This window comes from Onychostoma macrolepis, chromosome 24 (assembly GCF_012432095.1).
Source record: "Onychostoma macrolepis isolate SWU-2019 chromosome 24, ASM1243209v1, whole genome shotgun sequence".
In the NCBI taxonomy this organism is placed as follows: Eukaryota; Metazoa; Chordata; class Actinopteri; order Cypriniformes; family Cyprinidae; genus Onychostoma; species Onychostoma macrolepis.
Window position 1 is genome coordinate 18,813,406 of NC_081178.1, and position 21,446 is coordinate 18,834,851.

Consider the following 21,446-nt stretch of genomic DNA (forward strand, 5'->3'; position numbering starts at 1 on the left):
ACTATGATCCCAAACACACCGCCCGGGCAACGAAGGAGTGGCTTCGTAAGAAGCATTTTAAGGTCCTGGAGTGGCCTAGTCAGTCTCCAGATCTCAACCCCATCAAAAAGTTGAAAGTCCGTGTTGCCCAGCGACAGCCCCAAAACATTACTGCTCTAGAGGAGATCTGCATGGAGGAATGGGCCAAAATACCAGCAACAGTGTGTGAAAACCTTGTGAAGACTTACAGAAAACGTTTGACCTCTGTCATTGCCAACAAAGGGTATATAACAAAGTATTAAGATGAAATATTGTTATTGACCAAATACTTCTTTTCCACCATAATTTGCAAATAAATTCTTTAAAAATCCTACAATGTGATTTTCTGGATTTTTTTTTTTTTCTCATTTTGTTTCTCATAGTTGAGGTATACCTATGATGAAAATTACAGGCCTCTCTCATCTTTTTAAGTGGGAGAACTTGCACAATTGGTGGCTGACTAAATACTTTTTTGCCCCACTGTATAACTGACTTCCAGACACAGCTTTCGATGAAATCAACTGAAATAAAAGAATACATTAAATCTCTCATGATCTCAGCAGAGAATGATTAAACAACTCCACAAACAGCATCACCTGCTCCACTCATTACTAACCAGACTGACTTTATTTCTGATATCTACAAAAGTGCTTATTGAGAATTAGATGTTTTATTGTTTTGTTTGATGTTACCATCAAAGCGATTAGTGTTTGCTTTAGTTGGGCTCTTGAACCTTGACTTTATAACATTATATTTTTTTGGGCTGCTGTAACTGTGTTTGTAAAGCACATTTGTTATGGCAAGTAACACCAAAAAGACACTGCAACCAGGTGATATTGGTTTGTTGTTGTTGACAATAACAACAAAATCATCACCTAGATTCAGTATGCAGTCTTTGTGAAGTGTTATTAATCTGAATGTTTTAATTATAACAGCTTTTTGATTATACAGTATAGGGTCAAACAGTGTAATAATTTATGAATGATTTTAAAAGCATAAGTCACAAACATTTTGAACTATGGTGTCATTTAAAAACAAAGAGAGACATCAAGAATCGGTGTATGAATCTCAACAATGGTGACAGTCAAAAGCTTCATGCTGCAATGCTGGGTATCTAGTCTCATCTAGTCACACCTTACATTGTGACCATAGTATGAGCTCACAGTGAGGGCGCTGTGAGGTTACACTTTTAGCTCACTGTTACCTCACATTGTGACCTCATCACGAGTATCCTGGGAGATCATGGTGAGATCACTGTGAGATCAAATTGTTGACTGGGTAGAGTAGCAAAACCATGGCTAATTTTGTAAGGGGAGAATACACTATAGCTAGATCTCAAACAGTGGATCATTGTTATATCGTCATATTGCCCGGTAAAACTGCTCAGTGTTAAGAGTTCAGCCATTATAGAGGTAACAGAACTTAAGCTGCTTTGAAACGATGTGTATTGTGGATGCTATGCAAATAAATACATTGACTTGACCGAACCAAGTTGAAGATTACTAGCGATGCCGAACAACGATGCGAGCGATCAAATAAATGAATGAATGAATGAAACTGAATCCGTACAAAAAGTGACCGGGTATTAACGAGCTGCCGCAAATAACATTTCCATATATGATTTCCTTCTATTTGTGGTGTGAGGGCTTTCAGTTTAATGCAAATCACTGTATCTATAATATATTAAATCTACAGAGATGAATTATAAAGCCACATTTTATTTTAGATGTTTACCATGCGAATAATAATTCACCACAATTCATTGGATGATGCGATGACAAATTCAAGTGCACAGTTTCACTGATTTAATCATTAATTTGTTTAGTTATATCATTTATCATTTGAATGAGAACAACACCAATAAACTTTGGGTAATCAAAAAATGGTTTTATTCATTATCATAGATTGGATTTTTTTCTTCTTCAGGAAACGGGCAGACTAAAGCAACACAGAAGCGAACAATAGAAATAGAAAAACAAAAGTTAAATAATTAATCAAAATTTTGAACAATTATGAGTAACGTCAGGTTAAAACATCTAAATATGATATGTGGATCGCTGTCAGATGAGCCGACACAGGACGCATCACTTATCTCCCCACCATCAGACTCTCCATCGCTCATGGTGCTTTTTATGCCTCTTCAGCATCCATAAATTGCCTTATATTACTAATTTTGTCTTTATTTATTAAACTATAACCGCTAGTTCAGTGAGTGAAACGCGTTGCCTAGCACTGTACAATGTTAAAACATAAGCGGCAAGAAAATGACTTAGAAAATACAGGCATTATAGGTGGGTAAATTTGACCCGCTGGCGCTTATAGGTATAAATACCCTGTGTTTTGATCTATCTAAACTATTTTTAACAACAGGGGATTGTAAATTACAGAATTGAAAAGTCAATGACTGGGAGACTTGAAATACTTTAAATCTGTTATGTACATTTGAAAAACAGCAATGGGTAAAATTTATCCCTTGGTGGTTCTAGTGTTAAATGACTGCAGAATTCAAGCTGACATGAACAAAACATGATGATCTATGTTTTTCAGCATGGTTTAAGAAAACTATACCATTTTGCACTGTAAGAAGTTTACATGGTCATTGCCACAAATTTGTTTAGGAATGTGCAGATTTGTACATATATTCATTTTACATCTTAGCATTGAATTGTAATATTTAAAATGCTATTGCTGGGATAAAAAAATTAGATAAATAAAAATAAATAAATAAAATCTTTTGGAGCCTACTGTTGATTAAAATGCTTTACTTCTACATAAATATATTATACCAAAAAGCTGACTTACTGAAAGTTGACTTTGTCTACTTGAAATCGAGTTTCAAAAATCCCTGAAGTCAGAACACGGCACCTCAGCAAATCCTGAAAGAAATGGGACAAACTCTCAATTCAATGACACTGAACACTAACAATAATAATAAATCTAGTGTAACAGCACCCTCACCTGGTCTGTTGGTGTGTAGTCACTTTGTCGTACAGACTCAATTCGGTCCAAAAAGCTGAAAAAACAAAACAAAAAAAACAACAACAAAAAAACAGTTAACAGACAAATTAAAATACACCATGATATTGATAATACTATACTATAATATGATTAACTAAATAAACTGTAAGACAAATGTTTACCACATCTGACATTCAAAACAAATTTTGTATGATTTGTGTTTCTCATGAAATTATTTTGGTCATTTTTACTGGGTTTACATTATGCTTTGCTCTGATTGACTAGACTTGAACAGACTTGTGTGTGTGTGGGAAGCGGGTTACATATGTATTTGATTAAGCGTAAGTATGTGTGTGGATGAGTAAGTTGGTGAGACATAGACACCAGACAATTAAAGTGAGAATCTAAAACCTGCACTGGTGACCCAACTATGTGCTGTGTCTGTGTTGGCCTCCAGGTGGACCTCTAGCACAGATCACTTCAGCCCTGTTTCTTTGCCTTAAAACTTGGACAGGACAACTACATTTTACATATCTTTTGCAACTTGTCATGCTGTTTGGGGGTCAATGATGCCTTTTGGTCTGATGTTTTACACAGCCATTTTGGGCTGAACAATACATTTGTAAAGCATATTGCCCGTGTCATTTAGTTGACCTGGTCTAATATAGCAGCACAGTGAAGTTAGGATGACCTTTAATAAAAGGGTGGCCCCTTTATGCTGAAGGGGAAGTATCAAGTACCAATCAATATTTCCACCTTTTGAATGGCCGCTACAAATGGAGCAGCCTACATACAAAATGCCGTGCAAAATACACACAGATAAAAACAAAGCATCCACAGGATATATTAGGAAAATTTTAAATTGGCTTGGAAAAGTCAGCTGGACAAAAGATTTGATGGACATACATTCACCGGCCACTTTACTAGGCATGCCTTGCTAGTACGGGGCTGGACCCCAGCTTTGACTTCAGAACTGAATTCATTTTTCATGACAAATATTCAACAAGATGCTGTAAACATTCCTCATAGATTCTGGTCTATATTAACATGATAGCATCACACAGTTGCTGCAAATTTGACGGCTGCACATCCATGATGCGAATCTCCCATTCCACCACATCCCAAAGGGGCTCTATTAAATTGAGATCTGCAGACTGTGTTCAAAAAACAGTCTAAGATGATTAAAGCTTTGTAACATCGTGCGTTATCCTGCTGGAAGTAGCCATCACAAGATGGGTACACTGTGGTCATAAAGGGATGAACATAATAGCAGCAATAATGAGGTTAGCTGTGGCATTTAAACGATTCACAATTGGTATTAAGGGGCCCAAAGTGTGCCAAGAAAATATCCCCCACACATACAGGCAAGATGAATCCATGCTTTCATGTTGTTTACACCAAATTCTGACTCTACCATCTGAATGTTGCAGCAGAAATTGAGACTCATCAGACCAGGCAAACTTTTTCCAATTTTCTATTGTCCCAATTTTGGTAAGCCTGTGCAAATTGTAGCCTCAGTTTCCTGCTGTTAGCTGACAGGAGTGGCAAACAGTGTGGTGCATCTGCTTTAAAGTTTGATATGTTGTGCATTCAGAGATGCTCTTCTGCATACCTTGGTTGTAATGAGTGGTTATTTGAGTTACTGTTGCCTTTCTATCGAACCAATGGCTCGCACCAATCTGGCTATTCTCTGACCACTCACCCACAAAACTGACACTCAATGGATAATTTCTGGATATTTCCATTCTCACCCTAAGTTCACTCATTCACTCCTTTAAGCGGACTATACTAGTGGACTAATGTAGGGAATAGTAAATGAGGGTATTGGTGGGGTGATTTCGAACACACTTTGGCAGCATGATTTGTGATATTTTTACATCAGTCCATTACTGTGAAATCACTGATGAAATCAAATTCAAATTCATGATCAAATTCATCTGCCCCTATACAGCATACAGACCAAACAAACACATCAGTCAGATAGTCTTTCCTTGTGTGAGGCCACTATATACTATACTTTGGGTCCATTCACCTCCGTTCATGAGGTGAAACCAAAAAATGCAAGCTCATGCAATGTTTTGTCTTATGCTGCTTACCAACGTTCATGTTTGGTGGATCCTGACCTGTGAATTTGCATATAGAGGACAAATAGCCAAATAGAGGAACTACCAGTTTAATATGGAGAGGCACTGAAATGTAGACCTTCATTTATGTGTTTTTGACCTACACTGTACATGACGTGAGAACAGTTCGCTATTTAGGTTTGTACTACGTTACAACATTAGCTAGTTTTAGCCAGAGATACCTTGCTGAAGCACAAGATGACATTAACATTCTGCTTGAGCAGCTGAAAATTGTAACTTAATGAGAGTATGAAAACCAGAAAATGAACGTTTTCATCCTCATTGGGACTGGGGTTGAATGCTTAGGGACATTTTGCTCTGTTTTGTTTGGGTTTAGGAAATGTAATAATAAATTATATTGTCTATCCTCTTAGGATACCTGGAATCAGTGTTACAAGGACCCCAGGCACATCGTTTTTCCATTTTAGTAGCATAAATACCATCAAACCGATGAGCGTTTCGGATTTTCCAATGTTTCTCTATGACGCTGAAACCTAAAGATGTCAGAGTTCCGCTCCCCATGCAACTGATACTCTACTGCCATTGGGGTGGGGCTTACCGATAGGTCAATTGACCGTTCACAAAGACCCATCCTCCTTAGTTACTGTTGCTATCCCCGACAAACAATCCCGCTCAGTGTTCGAATTGTGTCAAAGCTCTTGGGGGGTCCCCCCTTCAAAAAATGAAAAATATAAAACCTTGTATAGCCTAAATATGATTCATATTTTTTTGTCTTGTCCTCATTATCGTTGAGAAAACCTAATTCTAAGATAAAAGCTTATTTTACGATGATCAGTGAATTATGTGCAAACAATCACTAAGCAAAGAAGAATTTAATATCTATCTTAGGGGTGTGCAATATAGACAAAAAATATATATCTTTTGGGGATAGATAGATATTTTCTGGGACTGCAGTGGGCAGCTGACTCCTAAAGTTTTTGATATTCTTAAAAATAAAGCCTTTTATTCCTAGAATATCATTATCATTAAAATCATTATCAGCAAAATTCATCTTTGCAATGCAGAGGAAACACAGAAGCTGCATCTGAAGTGGCATTCAGATGTATTTACACATTGTTTAATGCAAGACATGAATGCATTTGACCTGCAGTTACAAATGCATTAATGTTTTGATATTTTAATCCTAAAACATTGAATACTGATATTTGAAATTATTTTAAAAATATATACTTTAAATGTGAAATTAAAACCGCCAATAGGTGGCAGTAAGTCATTGTTATTAAGAGATTCATTGCAATTGAACCGAATCATTTAAACGGTTGATTCATTCAGGAACGAAACACGGTCATGTTGCTCAGAGACGCAAAACACTGCTGTTGCTGTGTTTGGAACCATTTTTTGTTGGCTAAATAGAGCAAAAATAGGCAATATGGTGTCTAAAACGTAAGTCTATTAATAACTTATTGTTTATTGAACTGTTGTATAAACTCAATATCACATTTGTGATTTTTGCGGGGGGAAAAAAATGGCACTCTTCATGTGATATTGAATAACTACATGAAATTATACAAATATTCATATTTTCTGCCGCATCTTGAATTTTGGGAGCATTCTGCATTTTATTAGACTGAATCATGCAGTGATAGAATGCACTCAGTCAGTCTAGCTAGTGTTTAAGCACTCATAGCTCCTCTTATAATCTGTATGATAAATGAATCTCTTACTTTTATCGTACGTACATCTGCACTTTTATTGCTTATTGCTTATGCGCAAGTTTGAAGTCTGAATTTAATACAGCCATCGAATCTTTTCATTTAATTTTAATTTTCATTAGTTTTTCAAGTATTATAGTTTTATCGAAAAACCAGGGGACCCCCCCAATTATATATTTTGGGTGTTATGGGGGGTCCCTTAATGCTTATGGGAGGTCTGGGACCCCCCCAGCCCCCCCTCAATTCGAACACTGCACATCATGTTCTCACGCAGTGAAAAATACATCGCAGAGCAAAGAGGAAACTGACAACGTGTCGACAGACAAGACAGAGCAGGTTACTTTTGGTATGAAACAAGGTCTCAGTACTCTCAGCTTTAAAATTTTGTCATTTTTAAAGAAATTCAAACAATAAATACAGTTTTGTGGCTCTTTAATATGCCGTGACAGATCACTGTATTGCCTCAGTCAGACACATGAACCGATCGTCTTTTCATATTTGGGCGTTTCTTCAACTAGGGGCACTTTTTGCCTTGTGAAGTTGAATAAAAAAAAAAAAAGTCACGTAACACAGTCTCATAAGTTTAAATAATTTGTCTAGTTTCAAGGTCTGTGAGAGGACAAACTTAGATTACAAGGGAAATTGTTAATATTTTACATTTTTCCGACCTGCAATGAACAAATGTCATTTCCACCACATCCCAATATACAGCTGTTATTTAAAAATAGAATAACTTATGCCACTCGAGAATTGTCTAAGATAATTTTTCTAACTAGTTTTACCAGTTTTTCCACAATGTACAATAATTATACATTTGTCAATGAGATAAATTAACTGCCCTAAGGACCAAATGCTGAACTGTACACCTGTCACACTCTGAAATTTAATATTGGTTTGGGTAAGAGCTTATTAGAAAATAAATAGCTTGAATTTTTATATTAAGTAGAGCATGATCTCATGAATTGTGGATACATTTTTAATGTGTGATGAGAACTTTTTCAATATTTTAAAAAAATGTGTGGTGATGGAAATGACAGGGTGGTGGTGGAAATGACAGGGTGTTGTGGAAAGGACAATGAATTAACATGAATGTAGAGAAACAACAGAGATATTTATTAGAAATAGTCTTAAACTCATCACACTCATTAAACTCAATTCACAAAGTCATTAAACATATAAATTGTACTTTGTAACCATAAATGTCATTTCCACCACAGAGGCGGTGTGGTGGAAATGACATTTCTGTAGTTTTTTGTGAAACAATGGAAGATAGTTTCACTGATTAGCTTTGAATTAATACTTAGCATTTCATGTATGCAAAATACTCTTATTTAAGTTAACATTTTTAGCTTTTTAAAAACACCCTTGAAGGTACAGTATGCTTGGAAATTACATAGAATAAATATATTAACTGATCAAGCAATATTTACCTTGATTTTTCTTCCATTTGTTGTTGATGAAAATTTAAATTTCCTCCATGTCCAACATGCGCTCTGATGTCACTGAACATTTCCATAGAAACCACCTAAACAATCTTTCACACAAACTTTTTAAAGGGACATTACAGTGTCGTGGTGGAAATGATACCAATACTGTGCGACAGCTATATTTTGTATAAAAAGTAATATTGATAGTGGTCTCACATTAAATACTATAATGTATTTTAATTATTTTACTAGTGCTTAATTCAGGTACATTAATAGTTACCAGATAAGTCATATTTTTAAACTGTATTTTCATTGTTGAAGTTTAAAAGTCTGGGTGTGTGACAAGGAGAAAAAAAGTGATTTTGACACCTATAAGCAGGTTGAAAAGTATGAAAAAATCATAATAGAAAGGTAGCAAAAAGTTTTAAAGGTGGTTTTATTGTTAGTTTGACAAAGAAAGAGGAATTTGTCCAAAATTATATGTATTTTTAAAAATATGACCAAAGAACATAAAAGTGCCCATAGTCTAAGAATCACCCATTTATGTAAAGCACGGAATGAACATGAATAAACATCAGAAAGTATTTTATGTCAACCGCGGAACACAAGTTTAAGTCCACCGAAGTTAAGATACTCTCCTGTCTGATCTGAGGTTAAGGCTAGAAGGGATACAGCTGCGGCTACTGGGCATGTGCATTTATATATTTTCCGAGCCAACAATATAACATGAAACCTATGAAAATTGTTTTAAAAAGCACATAGTTCCATAGTTTCATCACTTTAGAGTGTCGCAGTAACCGTCTTTTTGCAGTAAATGGCCTGCCATAGTTTAATAAGTGGGAAGATGACATGAAGCTACGCGAGGTTACCTGCATTGAAAACAGATGAGCGCACATGAGAATATACAGCTCCCATTTGGAGCAAGGTCCACAGGATTTTGTCCACAGAATGATAAGAGTATACGTTTTAACATATTTTATTATTTCACACTCAGTATTTTAACTTAGGCGCTGCAAGCCATGCATACAGTGCCGGACATGACAGGTTTTCTGGTATGCAAAGCAAGTAGTTTAAAGGAATTCCTTAGCTTATTGCTGTTACTGTGGCAGCCAACAACAGCACAGCTTAACCCTCCGCACATAATTATATTTAGTTATACTGAAAAAGTTTCAATTCAATCAATCTTTTTACCCCGTTTTAACATGGATCTCTATGTAGACAGGCCGTTGCTGTCGGGCAAGATGGCGGATAGCAGCGGTGGCACATAATATACACGTTCTGATTGGTCAGATAGCCTGTCAATCAAGTTCCCTGCGAACAGTCAATTACAATTAGTGAATTCAGAGAGTGTAAAAAGATATCCTCTGATTTTGCTGACTGAAGGAGAGGAGTACTGAACACCATCTGATGCGTGTAACTATATTTCACAATGGAATACACGTCCAAAAACAGCAATAATTAAGATACACGGTGTACACACACAGCAAAGGGGAGGGGTGGCAGAGAAATCATGCTCTCTGCAGTTTAGAAATTGCGCATGCTCACATTTTGATTAATCGCACAGCCCCGATTGTAATTATACAAATGAAAATGCAAATTCTGTCTGATTGTTACATAATATGTAGCATGGTTAGCATGCATGGTTATTATAAAAGTAGGCAAAACAGTTGTGTTGTAACATAAATCATATTGTTGTGAAATGCATTTGTTCTATATTTGAGCCATTATGGACATATTACCGCTGGACTGTGAAGTCATTTGTTGAAATTGGACCTGGGTGGAACTAATGCACGTACAGCAGTCCCACTGGTTAGTGCTCACTTCTTAAAGTCCACATTTTATTTCAACAAATCAGTTCAGGTGAACATGGTTAATGTAATTTAATATAAGCCCAGCAGCCTGTCAGACCTTAAGCGTGACAAACACTGGGCTGCTGAGGAAAGGTGTGAGTCGTATCTGACTATTGTAAGTTAGTTTCATTAATTGATGAAAGTATACATTTGAATGTGTTTTTTTTTTTTTTTGTTATTGTTATAACTAGTGAATAAAAACTGATGGAAAACCACTGATCTTTACAACAAGGTACAAAGCAGTGACCAAAAAGAGTAAAATGTGATTGTAATTTTGTACAGCAAGATTTACTTGTGCAGATGTTTGTTACGCTTTCTATCCAAATCTGATAATATCTCAGATTCATTTTTAGCTTGTCTGCACATAGCTGAACAGAAATGCTGTATCTGTTTAAACCCTCCAATATAAAGGGGTCTGCTGACCACTGAAGCACACACTAATAACCACAGTTTTATTTGAGAAGGTACTTCTTTAAAGCATGTGAGTTCATCAGTCATTGGCTGCTGTTAGACGACCATTCCTACAGCTATTTTTAGGTTTTTTTGTCTGTGTGTAATGTATGTGTATGAGAGAGAGAGGCAGAGGTGCATGTCTTCATATGTTTAGTAGAGTTGTCAGGATGTGAAATGGTCTTGTCTCTCCTCAGATAAACTCTGTGGTCTGCCAGGAAAGAGACAGAGAGAGCAAAAGAGAGAGGGTGAGATGGTAAAGAACACAGAGGCTGTCTGACTGATGATGACGACTGTGTGTATATTGATGCGTGATTATCAGTGGCGCTACCTCTGTGAATCTGTGTTTGATGATCTGTTCACATGGCAGCTGGAACAAGGCAGTTTTATTAAGGTACATGAATTGGTGCAAAGTGCAAAATCTTAGGCTTCACTCTTAAAAATAAAGGTGCTTCACAGCGATGCCATAGAACAGGGGTCTTCAACTAAAACGGCTCGAGGTCCAGTAATGAACCCTCCCCACCAGCCGAGGTCCGAACAATTATATATAAAAAACAATTGATGGTTTTTGCCAGGCCAGGGTATCTGCAGGATATTTAAGCTTAAATTCAAGACTTTTAAAGACCTTTTTTTTTTTTTAAGACCTGCACAAAAAAATAAAAATAAATAAAAAATTAAATGACTGTAAAAAGCACGATTTACTGTTCAGATGCAGGTTTTCACAAAAACAATCAAGTATTATACTTAATTGTTTACATTTTATAACACATCTTCTTGTTGATCCACCAGTTCACATTTACAACTCCGCGTGTTTGCTTAAAAACATGGATTGATTTTCACATTGGCCTTTGACAATAGCAGACTGTACGGGCTGATTGAAAATGGAAAATCATTCTCTTCCAGCAGGTGGCGCTTTGGGAATGGCAGTACACAAAGCCCAACAGACAGACTCCACAAAGCAGTGAAGCAGATGACTTTGAAACGTGCAGCGCTCATATTTATTCAAAGAATAGCGCAATTCTTGTCTTTCAGTCCCCACATTTAACACCTCCTGAAATCATAATTAAGACTTTCTTGTAACATTTAAGATTTTTAAGGACCCGTCAACTTTCCTAATTTTTGAAAATGCCATTGCTTTTCACCCACTGAAAGTTTCATCTGTCTGCGCGCAGCGGGCAGCTCTCTGCTCTCATCACTGTACGCACGACTGCACCCAAACGGCTCTAGAGCTGACCTTGATCTGCTAGATATAAATTTGATGTACTAGAAATTAGCGCTTGGTATTTATTTCATTATGTCAAAAGCCTTCACGGACTCGGACCGGAGTCCGCTACCGTAAAGACTACAAAAGCTGCGCCAGTTGAAATAGAAGCTAGATATGTAGGTCCGGGTCCAGATGGGACGGCTTCTGGGTCCGGACCCAGACCGCGGTCCGCCTGTTAGTGACCTATGCCATAGAAGAACCATTTTTGGTTCCACAAAGAACCATTCAGTCAAAGGTTCTTTAAAGAACCATCTCTTTCTTACATTTTTCTAATCTGAAGAACCTTCTTTCGCCACAAAGAACCTTTTGTGAAACCGAAAGGTTCTTCAGATGTTAAAGGTTCTTTATGGAACCTTTTAGACAAAAAGGTTCCTCTACGGCATTGTGAGGCACCTTTATTTTTAGGAGTGTAAATTCTACAAAACAAACTGAATTGTTTGAGTGTTTATGTCAAGCAGTTTAGATTGTGGCTGTCGCCACAGTCCTGAGATAAACGAGTATCTGCATGCTGCTGAAGTTACTGCAGGAGGGATAGTAGAAATGCACTGTTTTAAATGTATTTTAATTTATTGTTTTTATTGTTGTCACGCAGTCATGGTTGTGGAATAAGGCTCTTGACGAAGAAGTAAACAAACAGGGATCTTTAATAAACATCAACTCACGTAGACCATTGAGGAGAACATTAAATACGAGACCAAGACTAGACAGAAACTGAAGGCTTATAAAAACATGGAACAAAGGAGCAAACAAGACGATTAATAGAACTCAGGTGAACAGACTAAACTAAACGATAAATTAACTAATAATGAGAACACAGGAAACTGACCAAATAAGGGCAAAATGGAACAGGCATGTGATAATTGTAGTGGCATATTTATTAGGATTAATCTCCAATCTGTCTACAATATAATGCTATCCAATAATTGCACTCAGACCCAGATTATGACTCTCGGATAATCGAATCTGCTTGAAATATTTCTTTCTCTGAATGACTTGAGTTTGATTTAACACCAAATCGAATGGATGCTACAGCGATCGAAAAAGCAAAACTGCGCACAACTCCTAGACTGTCTGGCGTAGACTCAAAATGTTTATATCGTTGGAATCCTTGGGTCAAAACGAAGAAAACTGCCCCTTGACAGTTTCGCTCTACAAAGTCTGTTATTTCCAATACCTACTTTTGCGAATGAGTCCTTGGTTTTTCACCTGATCAGAACCAAACCACTGCAGAAATATTCTCTGGACCGTTAATATCAATAGTTATCAAAAAATTTTAAATTTCACCGTCGCAAAGGAGCACCAAAATGTTCATAAGGGGCGGGGCCACTTTTACTAAAATGACTCTCTCTTTTCTAGCACTTTTCTAGAAAGCTCCTTTACGCTTAAGGAAGATTAAGGAAAAGAGTCCAACACCGTGGTGGTATAATGAGCACGCTCATGCCCTAAAGAGAGCAGCCCGGAAAATGGAGCGCAGCTGGAGAAAAATAAAACTAGAGGTATTTCGTATTGCTTGGCAGGAAAGTACCCTATCCTACAGAAAAGCATTAAAATCTGCTAGATCTGATTACTTTTCGTCTCTTTTAGAAGAAAACAAACATAACCCCATGTATTTATTCAATACAGTGGCTAAATTAACAAAAAATATAGCATCAGCAGGTGTTGACATTTCTCAACAGCACAGCAGTAATGACTTTATGAACTATTTTACTTCCAAGATCGATACTATTAAAGATAAAATAGTAATCATTCAGCCGTTGGCTACAGTATCGCATCATATAGTGCACTATATATATTTGGTTGCTGATCACCATTTACAAAATCGTTATAGTAACACCTGCATAAAATCTAGTGATCATGGGCTATCTCATATAGGCTATTGCATATAGTAATGTGACCTGTATTAATGTTTTTATTTATTTATTTTTTTTTTTTGGTGACCGTAACAAGCAGATTAAAAGTTAAACATGTGAGTGAATACCATTTTGCAACCAATTTATTTGCTATGCTCAGTAATATGAAATAAAGCTAGACAGAGCATAATTGCTTATATTGACTTGGATGAAATAGCCAAACCTAAAAGAACGACTTGTGGATTGATGTGAACGCCAGCAAGCAATAATGCTCAGAAATGCGTGTGAATTAAACATCTCCGACGACATTCATCGCCTGCTTCCGGCTTCGCTACTGTTCGGACGCTCCTGCATATTGCTCTGCGCTTTTATGTACTTTTCTCAGATCTCTCTAAGATTTTAACTTCAGCAGATCAGCACAGTGCTCAAACAACACATTTTTTTTGGAAAAAGAAGACTCTTTGCCTCCCACTGCCAGCAGCTTACATTCCGGAGACGGGAAAACACAGCTGTCTACAATCAAACAGATGAGAGAAAATGCCTCTCGTGGAATCTACTTGTTGCATGAACTGCCACAGACTTCTACAAAGGAATGTGGTTCTTGAAACAAAGTTATTTGCTGGACTTCCAAAACAGGCGGAACACACAGCAGACGGTAATCATGGACCCCCTTAGCATACAACCGGTGAGTCCTATGAATCTCAACAGTTTATACCAAGTGTAGAGCAACAAGCCGAAACTGATTGACAGACTAATCGATGGCACAAACAGGGAGCGAGACCCAAAGGTACTTGAGACATCAGATTGTCACGAGTATCTCGTATTGCTGCCGTAGCATCCTGTACCCCAGATACGGCTATGACAAGACTATGTAAACACTGGTATTATACAACCCCCTATACATCTTGAGAACAGATTTGAAGCATTAATGAATGTGGGTGAGGAATCCCCAAATGTGATTGAACATGGATCGTATCAGCCAGCAGCTAACATCGCTACTAACAGGCGCTCGAGGTCAAGCAGACAGCAACATTCAGCTCAGAGCTCAGCCGAGCCCAGGACTCTGATAGTGGGTGACTCTACTATCAGAAACGTCAGTAGCAGGACTACAACTACATGCTGCTTTCCTCAAGCAACCGTCTCTGATGTGAACAAGGAACTTCGGAACATTCTGATGAAGCACAAGACTGCAAATCAAGTCATCCTTCATGTGGGGAAGAATGATATTCGGAAAGAGCAGTCAGAACTCCTTAAGAAGGATTTCAGTGAACTCTTTGAAACACTTCAAAGACTTGAAGTTCAGATGTTCATCAGTGGACCACTCCCAGCAAGGGGAACTAACATGTTTTCATGGCTGCTTGGACTGAATACATGGCTACAAAGAACCTGCAGTATAAAGGGAGTCAATTTCATCGACAACTTCAGTCTTTTCTGGGGCCATAAACAACTGTTCAAACTGTATTGCCTCCACCCAAACAAACTTGGTGCAAGAGTGCTAAAGGACAATATCTATTTCTCCCTCCATCATCCTTCAGTGGTGTGTGCCAATCCACTTGAGCTGGATGGCACGCACACACCTGGAGAGAATATGAGCAACCACAGGACTTCATATCAGCTTCAGAGTCATCATGTGGTTGACACATCCCACAAGGACATTGATAACGCCACGCAGCCAAAACAAGCTCTACTCACATAGACTATCCTGGCTGAGCTCTGCCCACAGAGCTCATCACAAACAGATTGTGATGTACTACATCAGCTCCAAGACTCAGCACCCAAGGACGACTTTCTGGAAAACAGCCAGGGAAGCCAGGACAACATACCAGAGCCAGAGCCCATCTCACCAGACACATTATCCCTCTCTCCAGCATCTCCACTTCTAAGCTTCTCACAGAAAATGGAGGAACTGGTGTATGCTGGGACCAAACTCTCCCACTCTTTCGCTGCAAGCCCCCAGATATCAACTAAAAAATGGCGGGCCCCCCAACCACCAAAGACTGCAGGCCCAGCTCTCCCTCCTCCTCCTGTGAGAGCTCGCTGACCGCTGCCACAACGCCAGGGCCCAAACCCTCCTCCACTGGCTGTAGGTGAACCAAAAACAACTGATAACAGCTCTCAGTGATATGTGTCGGGTCCCCGCTATATTAGCAGCAACATTCACAAATGTTTACAGAACAAGCAGGAACCCAGTGTGCCTGTAGCTTTCTCTATCTCTGTTTTATCACGTGATAGAAAGTCTAAGGCTTTCTCAAGCCGTATGGCTGACCCATCTAATCTGCGGCCTGTAATGCACCAATCTAAGATTGCTGTAGAGACAAAATGTAATTCCATCAAGTTAACATTTTTAAACATTCGCTCCCTAAAAAATAAATCATTTCTGATCAATTATTTAATAACCACAAACAACCTAGATTTTATGGTACTAAATGAAACATGGCTAGAAGATAGCTGCAGTGCAACAGTCCTCAATGAAACAGCCAGGAGAGGTGGAGGTGTAGCTGCTCTATTTAAAGATGTTTATCAAAGCAAGCAAGTGCCATTTGGTCAGTATTTGTCTTTTGAATACCTAGGTATTGTGCTGAAAGGTGCTCCACACATTCTGTTTATCATTATTTATAGGCCTTCAAAATACTCTCCAGTCTTTGTGGAAGAGTTCACAGAACTGTTATCAATGATTTCCTCACAGTTTGACTGTTTTACTATTGCAGGGGGTTTAATATTCACATAGATAATGCAGAAATCAAAACTGCAAAATAAATTATAACCGTTTTAAACACTTTTGACCTGATTCAGCATGTGCATGGACCCACACAGAATCGTGGACACACTCTAGATTTACTCATCAGTAGGTGTCTAAACATTTCATCTATTGTTATTAAGGATGTAGCACTATCTGATCACTTCTGTATTTTCTTTGATATATTGATCTCTTTTACCACTGAATCTAGATCTGTCTCTGTCAGAAAGAAATGCATTAATGAGAACACTAGTGCGCTATTTATGAAGGCTGTATCTTTAACACCAAGCATTTCTGCAGACTCTGTTGATCTTCTCCTGGATTCATTTAACTCAAAAGTTAAGAATGTTATTGATGATATTGCTCTGGTAAAAGTCAGCAAGAAGACTGGCAGACAAAAATCATCTTGGAGAAAATCAACAGCAGTTCAGAGTATGAAAAGACAACGCAGAAAAGCTGAGCGGATGTGGCGGAAGACGAAACTTGAAATTCACTATAGCATCTATAAAGACAGCCTTCCTGCTTTCAAAGTGGAACTAGCCACAGCTAGACAGACCTTCTTCTCAAACCTCATAAACAGTAACTTAAACAAACACGCGCACTCTTTTTGCTACTGCTGAGAGACTAACAAACCCCCCAAGTCAGATTCCCAGTGAAATGCTCTCCGACAGCAAATGCAATGAGTTTGTTTCCTTCTTTTCTGAGAAGATTAATAATATCAGAAAGGAGATTGGCACATCTTCTAGTTATGCAGAGGTCACACAGATTCGACCGCCATTTCAAAAAGAAGTGACTATGTCTGTTTTTGAAGCAATTGATAGCAAAATTTTGGAAGAAACAGTACAGCACCCTAAATCGTCAACTTGCTATCTTGACACACTTCCCACATCTTTTTTCAAAAGTGTTCTTAACTGTTTAGAAGCAGATCTCTTAGAAGTGGTGAACACCTCACTTCTTTCTGGGACTTTTCCAAACTCCCTGAAAACTGCAGTTGTTAAGCCCCTTCTGAAAAAGTGCAATCTTGATAACACAATGTTGAGCAACTATAGACCAATATCAAATCTTCCTTTCATAGGTAAGATTATTGAAAAGGTAGTTTTTAATCAGCTGAACAACTACTTAAACTCAAATGGACACCTGGACAATTTTCAATCTGGTTTCCGAGTGCATCACAGTACAGAGACAGCGCTTATTAAGATAATAAATTATATTTGCTTCAATTCTGATTCTGGCAAAATATCAGTGCTGGTACTACTAGATCTTAGTGATGCGTTTGATACTGTTGATCATAACATACTTTTAGAGAGACTGGAAAACTGGGTTGGGCTTTCTGGGATGGTACTCAAATGGTTCAGGTCATACTTAGAAGGGAGAGGTTATTATGTGAGTATAGGAGAGCATAAGTCTAAGTGGACGTCCATGACATGCGGAGTCCCATGAGGCTCAATTCTTGCACCACTCTTGTTTAGTCTGTATATGCTCCCACTAAGTCAAATAATGAGAAAGAACCAAATTGCCTATCACAGCTATGCTGATGATACCCAGATTTACCTAGCCTTATCTCCAAATGACTATAGCCCCATTGACTCCCTCTGCCAATGCATTGATGAAATTAACAGTTGGATGTGCCAGAACTTTCTTCAGTTAAACAAGGAGAAAACTGAAGTCATTGCATTTGGAAACAAAGATTAAGTTCTCAAGGTGAATGCATACCTTGACTCTAGGGGTCAAACAACTAAAAATCAAGTCAAAAATCTTGGGGTGATTCTGGAGACAGACCTTAGTTTTAGTAGTCATGTCAAAGCAGTAACTAAATCAGCATACTATCATCTCAAAAACATTGCAAGAATTAGATGTGTCCAGTCAAGACTTGGAGAAACTTATTCATGCCTTTATCACCAGCAGGGTGGACTATTGTAATGGTCTCCTCACCGGCCTTCCAAAGAAGACCATTAGACAGCTGCAGCTCATCCAGACCACTGCTGCCAAGATTCTGTCTAGAACCAGAAAATCTGAGCATATCACACCAGTCCTCAGGTCCTTACACTGGCTTCCAGTTTCATTTAGGATTGATTTTAAAGTACTTTTACTCATTTATAAATCACTCAATGGCCTAGGACCTAAATAAATTGCAGATATGCTCACAGAATATAAATCTAACAGACCACTCAGATCATTAGGATCGAGTCAGTTAGAAATACCAAGGGTTCACACAAAACAAGGGGAGTCCGCTTTTAGCTATTATGCCGCCCGCAGTTGGAACCAGCTTCCAGATGAGATCAGATGTGCTAAAACATTAGCCACATTTAAATCCAGACTCAAAACTCATCTCTTTAGTTGTGCTATGTCCGACCTGATTGCACTATGTATAATCATTTTCTATTCTTAACTGTTTTAAATTATTTTTAAATCAATTTTTATATCATTCTGTTTTTGTTTTTTTTAATTCCTTGTTTTTATTGTCGGCAGCCATGTCACCCTGTAGCCCAAGACTGGTTACCCACTGAAGCTAAGCAGGGTTGAGCCTGGTCAGTACCTGGATGGGAGACCTCCTGGGAAAAACTAGGTTGCTGCTGGAAGAGGTGCTAGTGAGACCAGCAGGGGGTGCTCACTCTGTGGTCTGTGTGGGTCCTAGCGCCCCAGTATAGTGATGGGGACACTATACTGTAAAAAGCACCGTCCTTCGGATGAGACGTTAAACCGAGGTCCTGACTCTCTGTAGTCATTAAAAATCCCAGGATGTCTTTCGAAAAGAGTAGAGGTGTGACCTTGGCATCCTGGCCAAATTCGCCAATTGGCCTCTGACCATCATGGCCTCCTAACAATCCCCATATCTGCTGATTGGCTTCATCACTCTGTCTCCTCTCCACCAGTAAGTTGGTGTGTGGTGGGCGTTCTGGCGCACTCTGGCTGCCGTCGCATCATCCAGGTAGATGCTGCACACTGGTGGGGGATGAGGAGACCCCCCCCCCCCCCCACACACACACAATGTAAAGCGCTTTGAGTGCCTAGAAAAGTGCTATATAAATGTAAGGAATTATTATTATTATTATTGTTGTGATTATTATTATTTTTAATGACTATTTCACGTCCTTTTATGTAAAGCACTTTGAATTACCACTGTGTAGGCTTGGGCGGTTTCCAAATTTTGATACTGTCAAACCTCCTCCCTATTTTACCTCGGTATACGGTATTACCGTGAATAATAAAAAAATTATGACATAAGGCTCAGACAGTGTCACCAAACTGTTGGCTTGTGCCTAAACCGTTCAGAAACTGAATACCAAACACTAATACTGAAACAATAACATGCACAACAATATTAACAACTTTTATTAGCAACAAATAGCAGTTTAGAAAAAAGTGCAAATACAACAGTCAAACAGAATTAAATTAACATAAACATCCATATTATAAAAAGTATTGCAAAGCGGCTGTCGGTGGACCTAGATGTTGTTGGTCCTGCATCGGGAGGCGTTGAAACTGTTGCACCAACCTGATCTCACAGAATTCCGTGTAATGTTCACGGACTTAATTAACCTCCGAATCTGTGGTGGCATCACGGAATCGCCGAAAATTCCGTGATGGGCTCACAGAAGGCACCAGCCGTGGTCCATGCACAGATTCACTGGTTCAACACCAGCGCTGCATCGGACCACGTAAAAGAGTGACTCCGATGCGGTTATACTTTCACCGAGTACCTGACCCCACACCTACCTAAACCTACCCAGTTCTGAACAATAATGATGACGATAAATTTCCCAGTATCGGCGTCGGCATGTTGATGCTAAGGGTTTCCGTGCGTGGAGCACGGCTGATGCCTGTCACTGACTTACATTGGTATCACTTCTGTGAGTCCATCACGGAATTTTTCTGTGAGCCCATCACAGAATTTTCGGCGATTCCGTGATGCCACCACAGATTCGGAGGTTAATTAAGTCCGTGAACATTACACGGAATTCTGTGAGATTATGTTGGTTGCACTGAGTGAACTCGGGTCCATCCTCGCAGCAGTGTGAGTGGATGGTGGTTTCGTATATGCGACCTTAGGTTCGAGGTATTTCCATCTCTCTCGGTCACCTTTTTGTTGCACAATTTGCAAATTGTCTCGTCCGTATTTACCGCCTCTCCCTTCTCGTTCGGTCGAAACCCGAAATACTGCCAAACTGATGAAGTTGTGTTCTTTTTCGAGACCAGGTCATTTGGTGCGCGACTCGCCATCTTTCCCCCTTCTCTCTCTTTCTCCTCCACGCTGTCACGTGATGACAACCAAGCATACGCATTTTTAGGCATTAAATAAATTATATTTAATATATATCCTCGTCTCCTATATAAGTGCATTGTTTTTTATGACGGTATAACGGTATTGAAACTGATACCGTTGCTATTTTTAGATCCCGCGGTATACCATATTACCGTATTACCGCCCAAGCCTACCACTGTGTATGAAATGTGCTATATAAATAAACTTGCCTTGCCTTGCCTTGCCTTGCCATGGATTGATTTTAACTGGGTTATAAGGAAAGGTAGGATATGGATTTAATTGCGAACTGTTAGTAGGCTACTGATTTTATGATTGATCATGCTACGGTATTCAAGTACACACGCATCCAACTAGAAGTGTACAACCTGGTGAATAATCTGCATTACAAAAAGGAAAAAATAAAAATAAAATCTTTAATTCACGATTATGTATTGTTGCCAATTATCTAGTCTTTACAGTGCTTTGTTATATGGAGCTGTTTGGTAGATTAGTGTAGACAAATTCATTTGTCTACACCGTAATTAAAATGCAGCAGACTTTAATGGACAGTAAAAAAAAAAAAAAGGCAGAACACCGTATAAATCAAGCCGGCACCGCAACTTCATTTTGACGCGCAGTTAAACAAAGGCAGAATGCCGTAACTCAATTTGAGCATTCCAAACAAAGTGAAAGAGCGGTATCTGGTGTTATATGGTTTTCTGCCTTTGTTTCTCCAGGGCTTTTTGAAGTTACGGTTGAGACGACCCATTATTTTCTCGGAAAAACAACGAAATTGACTCAAGATACTTACGTACTTGATAAAGGATATCTTGAATGTCCCAAAAATATCAAT

General features: G+C 38.5%; 1 protein-coding gene across 6 annotated transcripts in view; it reads right to left on the bottom strand.

Annotated features, from left to right (window-relative positions):
• Window positions 1-21,446, bottom strand: part of gnal (guanine nucleotide binding protein (G protein), alpha activating activity polypeptide, olfactory type) — a 253,324-nt gene that overhangs the window by 78,724 nt on the left and 153,154 nt on the right. For all 6 annotated transcript variants that reach the window (XR_009268975.1, XM_058764670.1, XM_058764671.1 and 3 more), the window contains exons 6-7: window positions 2,977-3,031; window positions 2,821-2,894 (exon numbers count right to left, since the gene is read on the bottom strand). Coding sequence is in view for 5 of the 6 variants with exons in the window: in XM_058764670.1 (XP_058620653.1) it covers window positions 2,821-2,894; window positions 2,977-3,031 (129 nt within the window). In the remaining variant the exon portion in view is untranslated. The remainder of the gene's footprint in view (window positions 1-2,820; window positions 2,895-2,976; window positions 3,032-21,446) is intronic.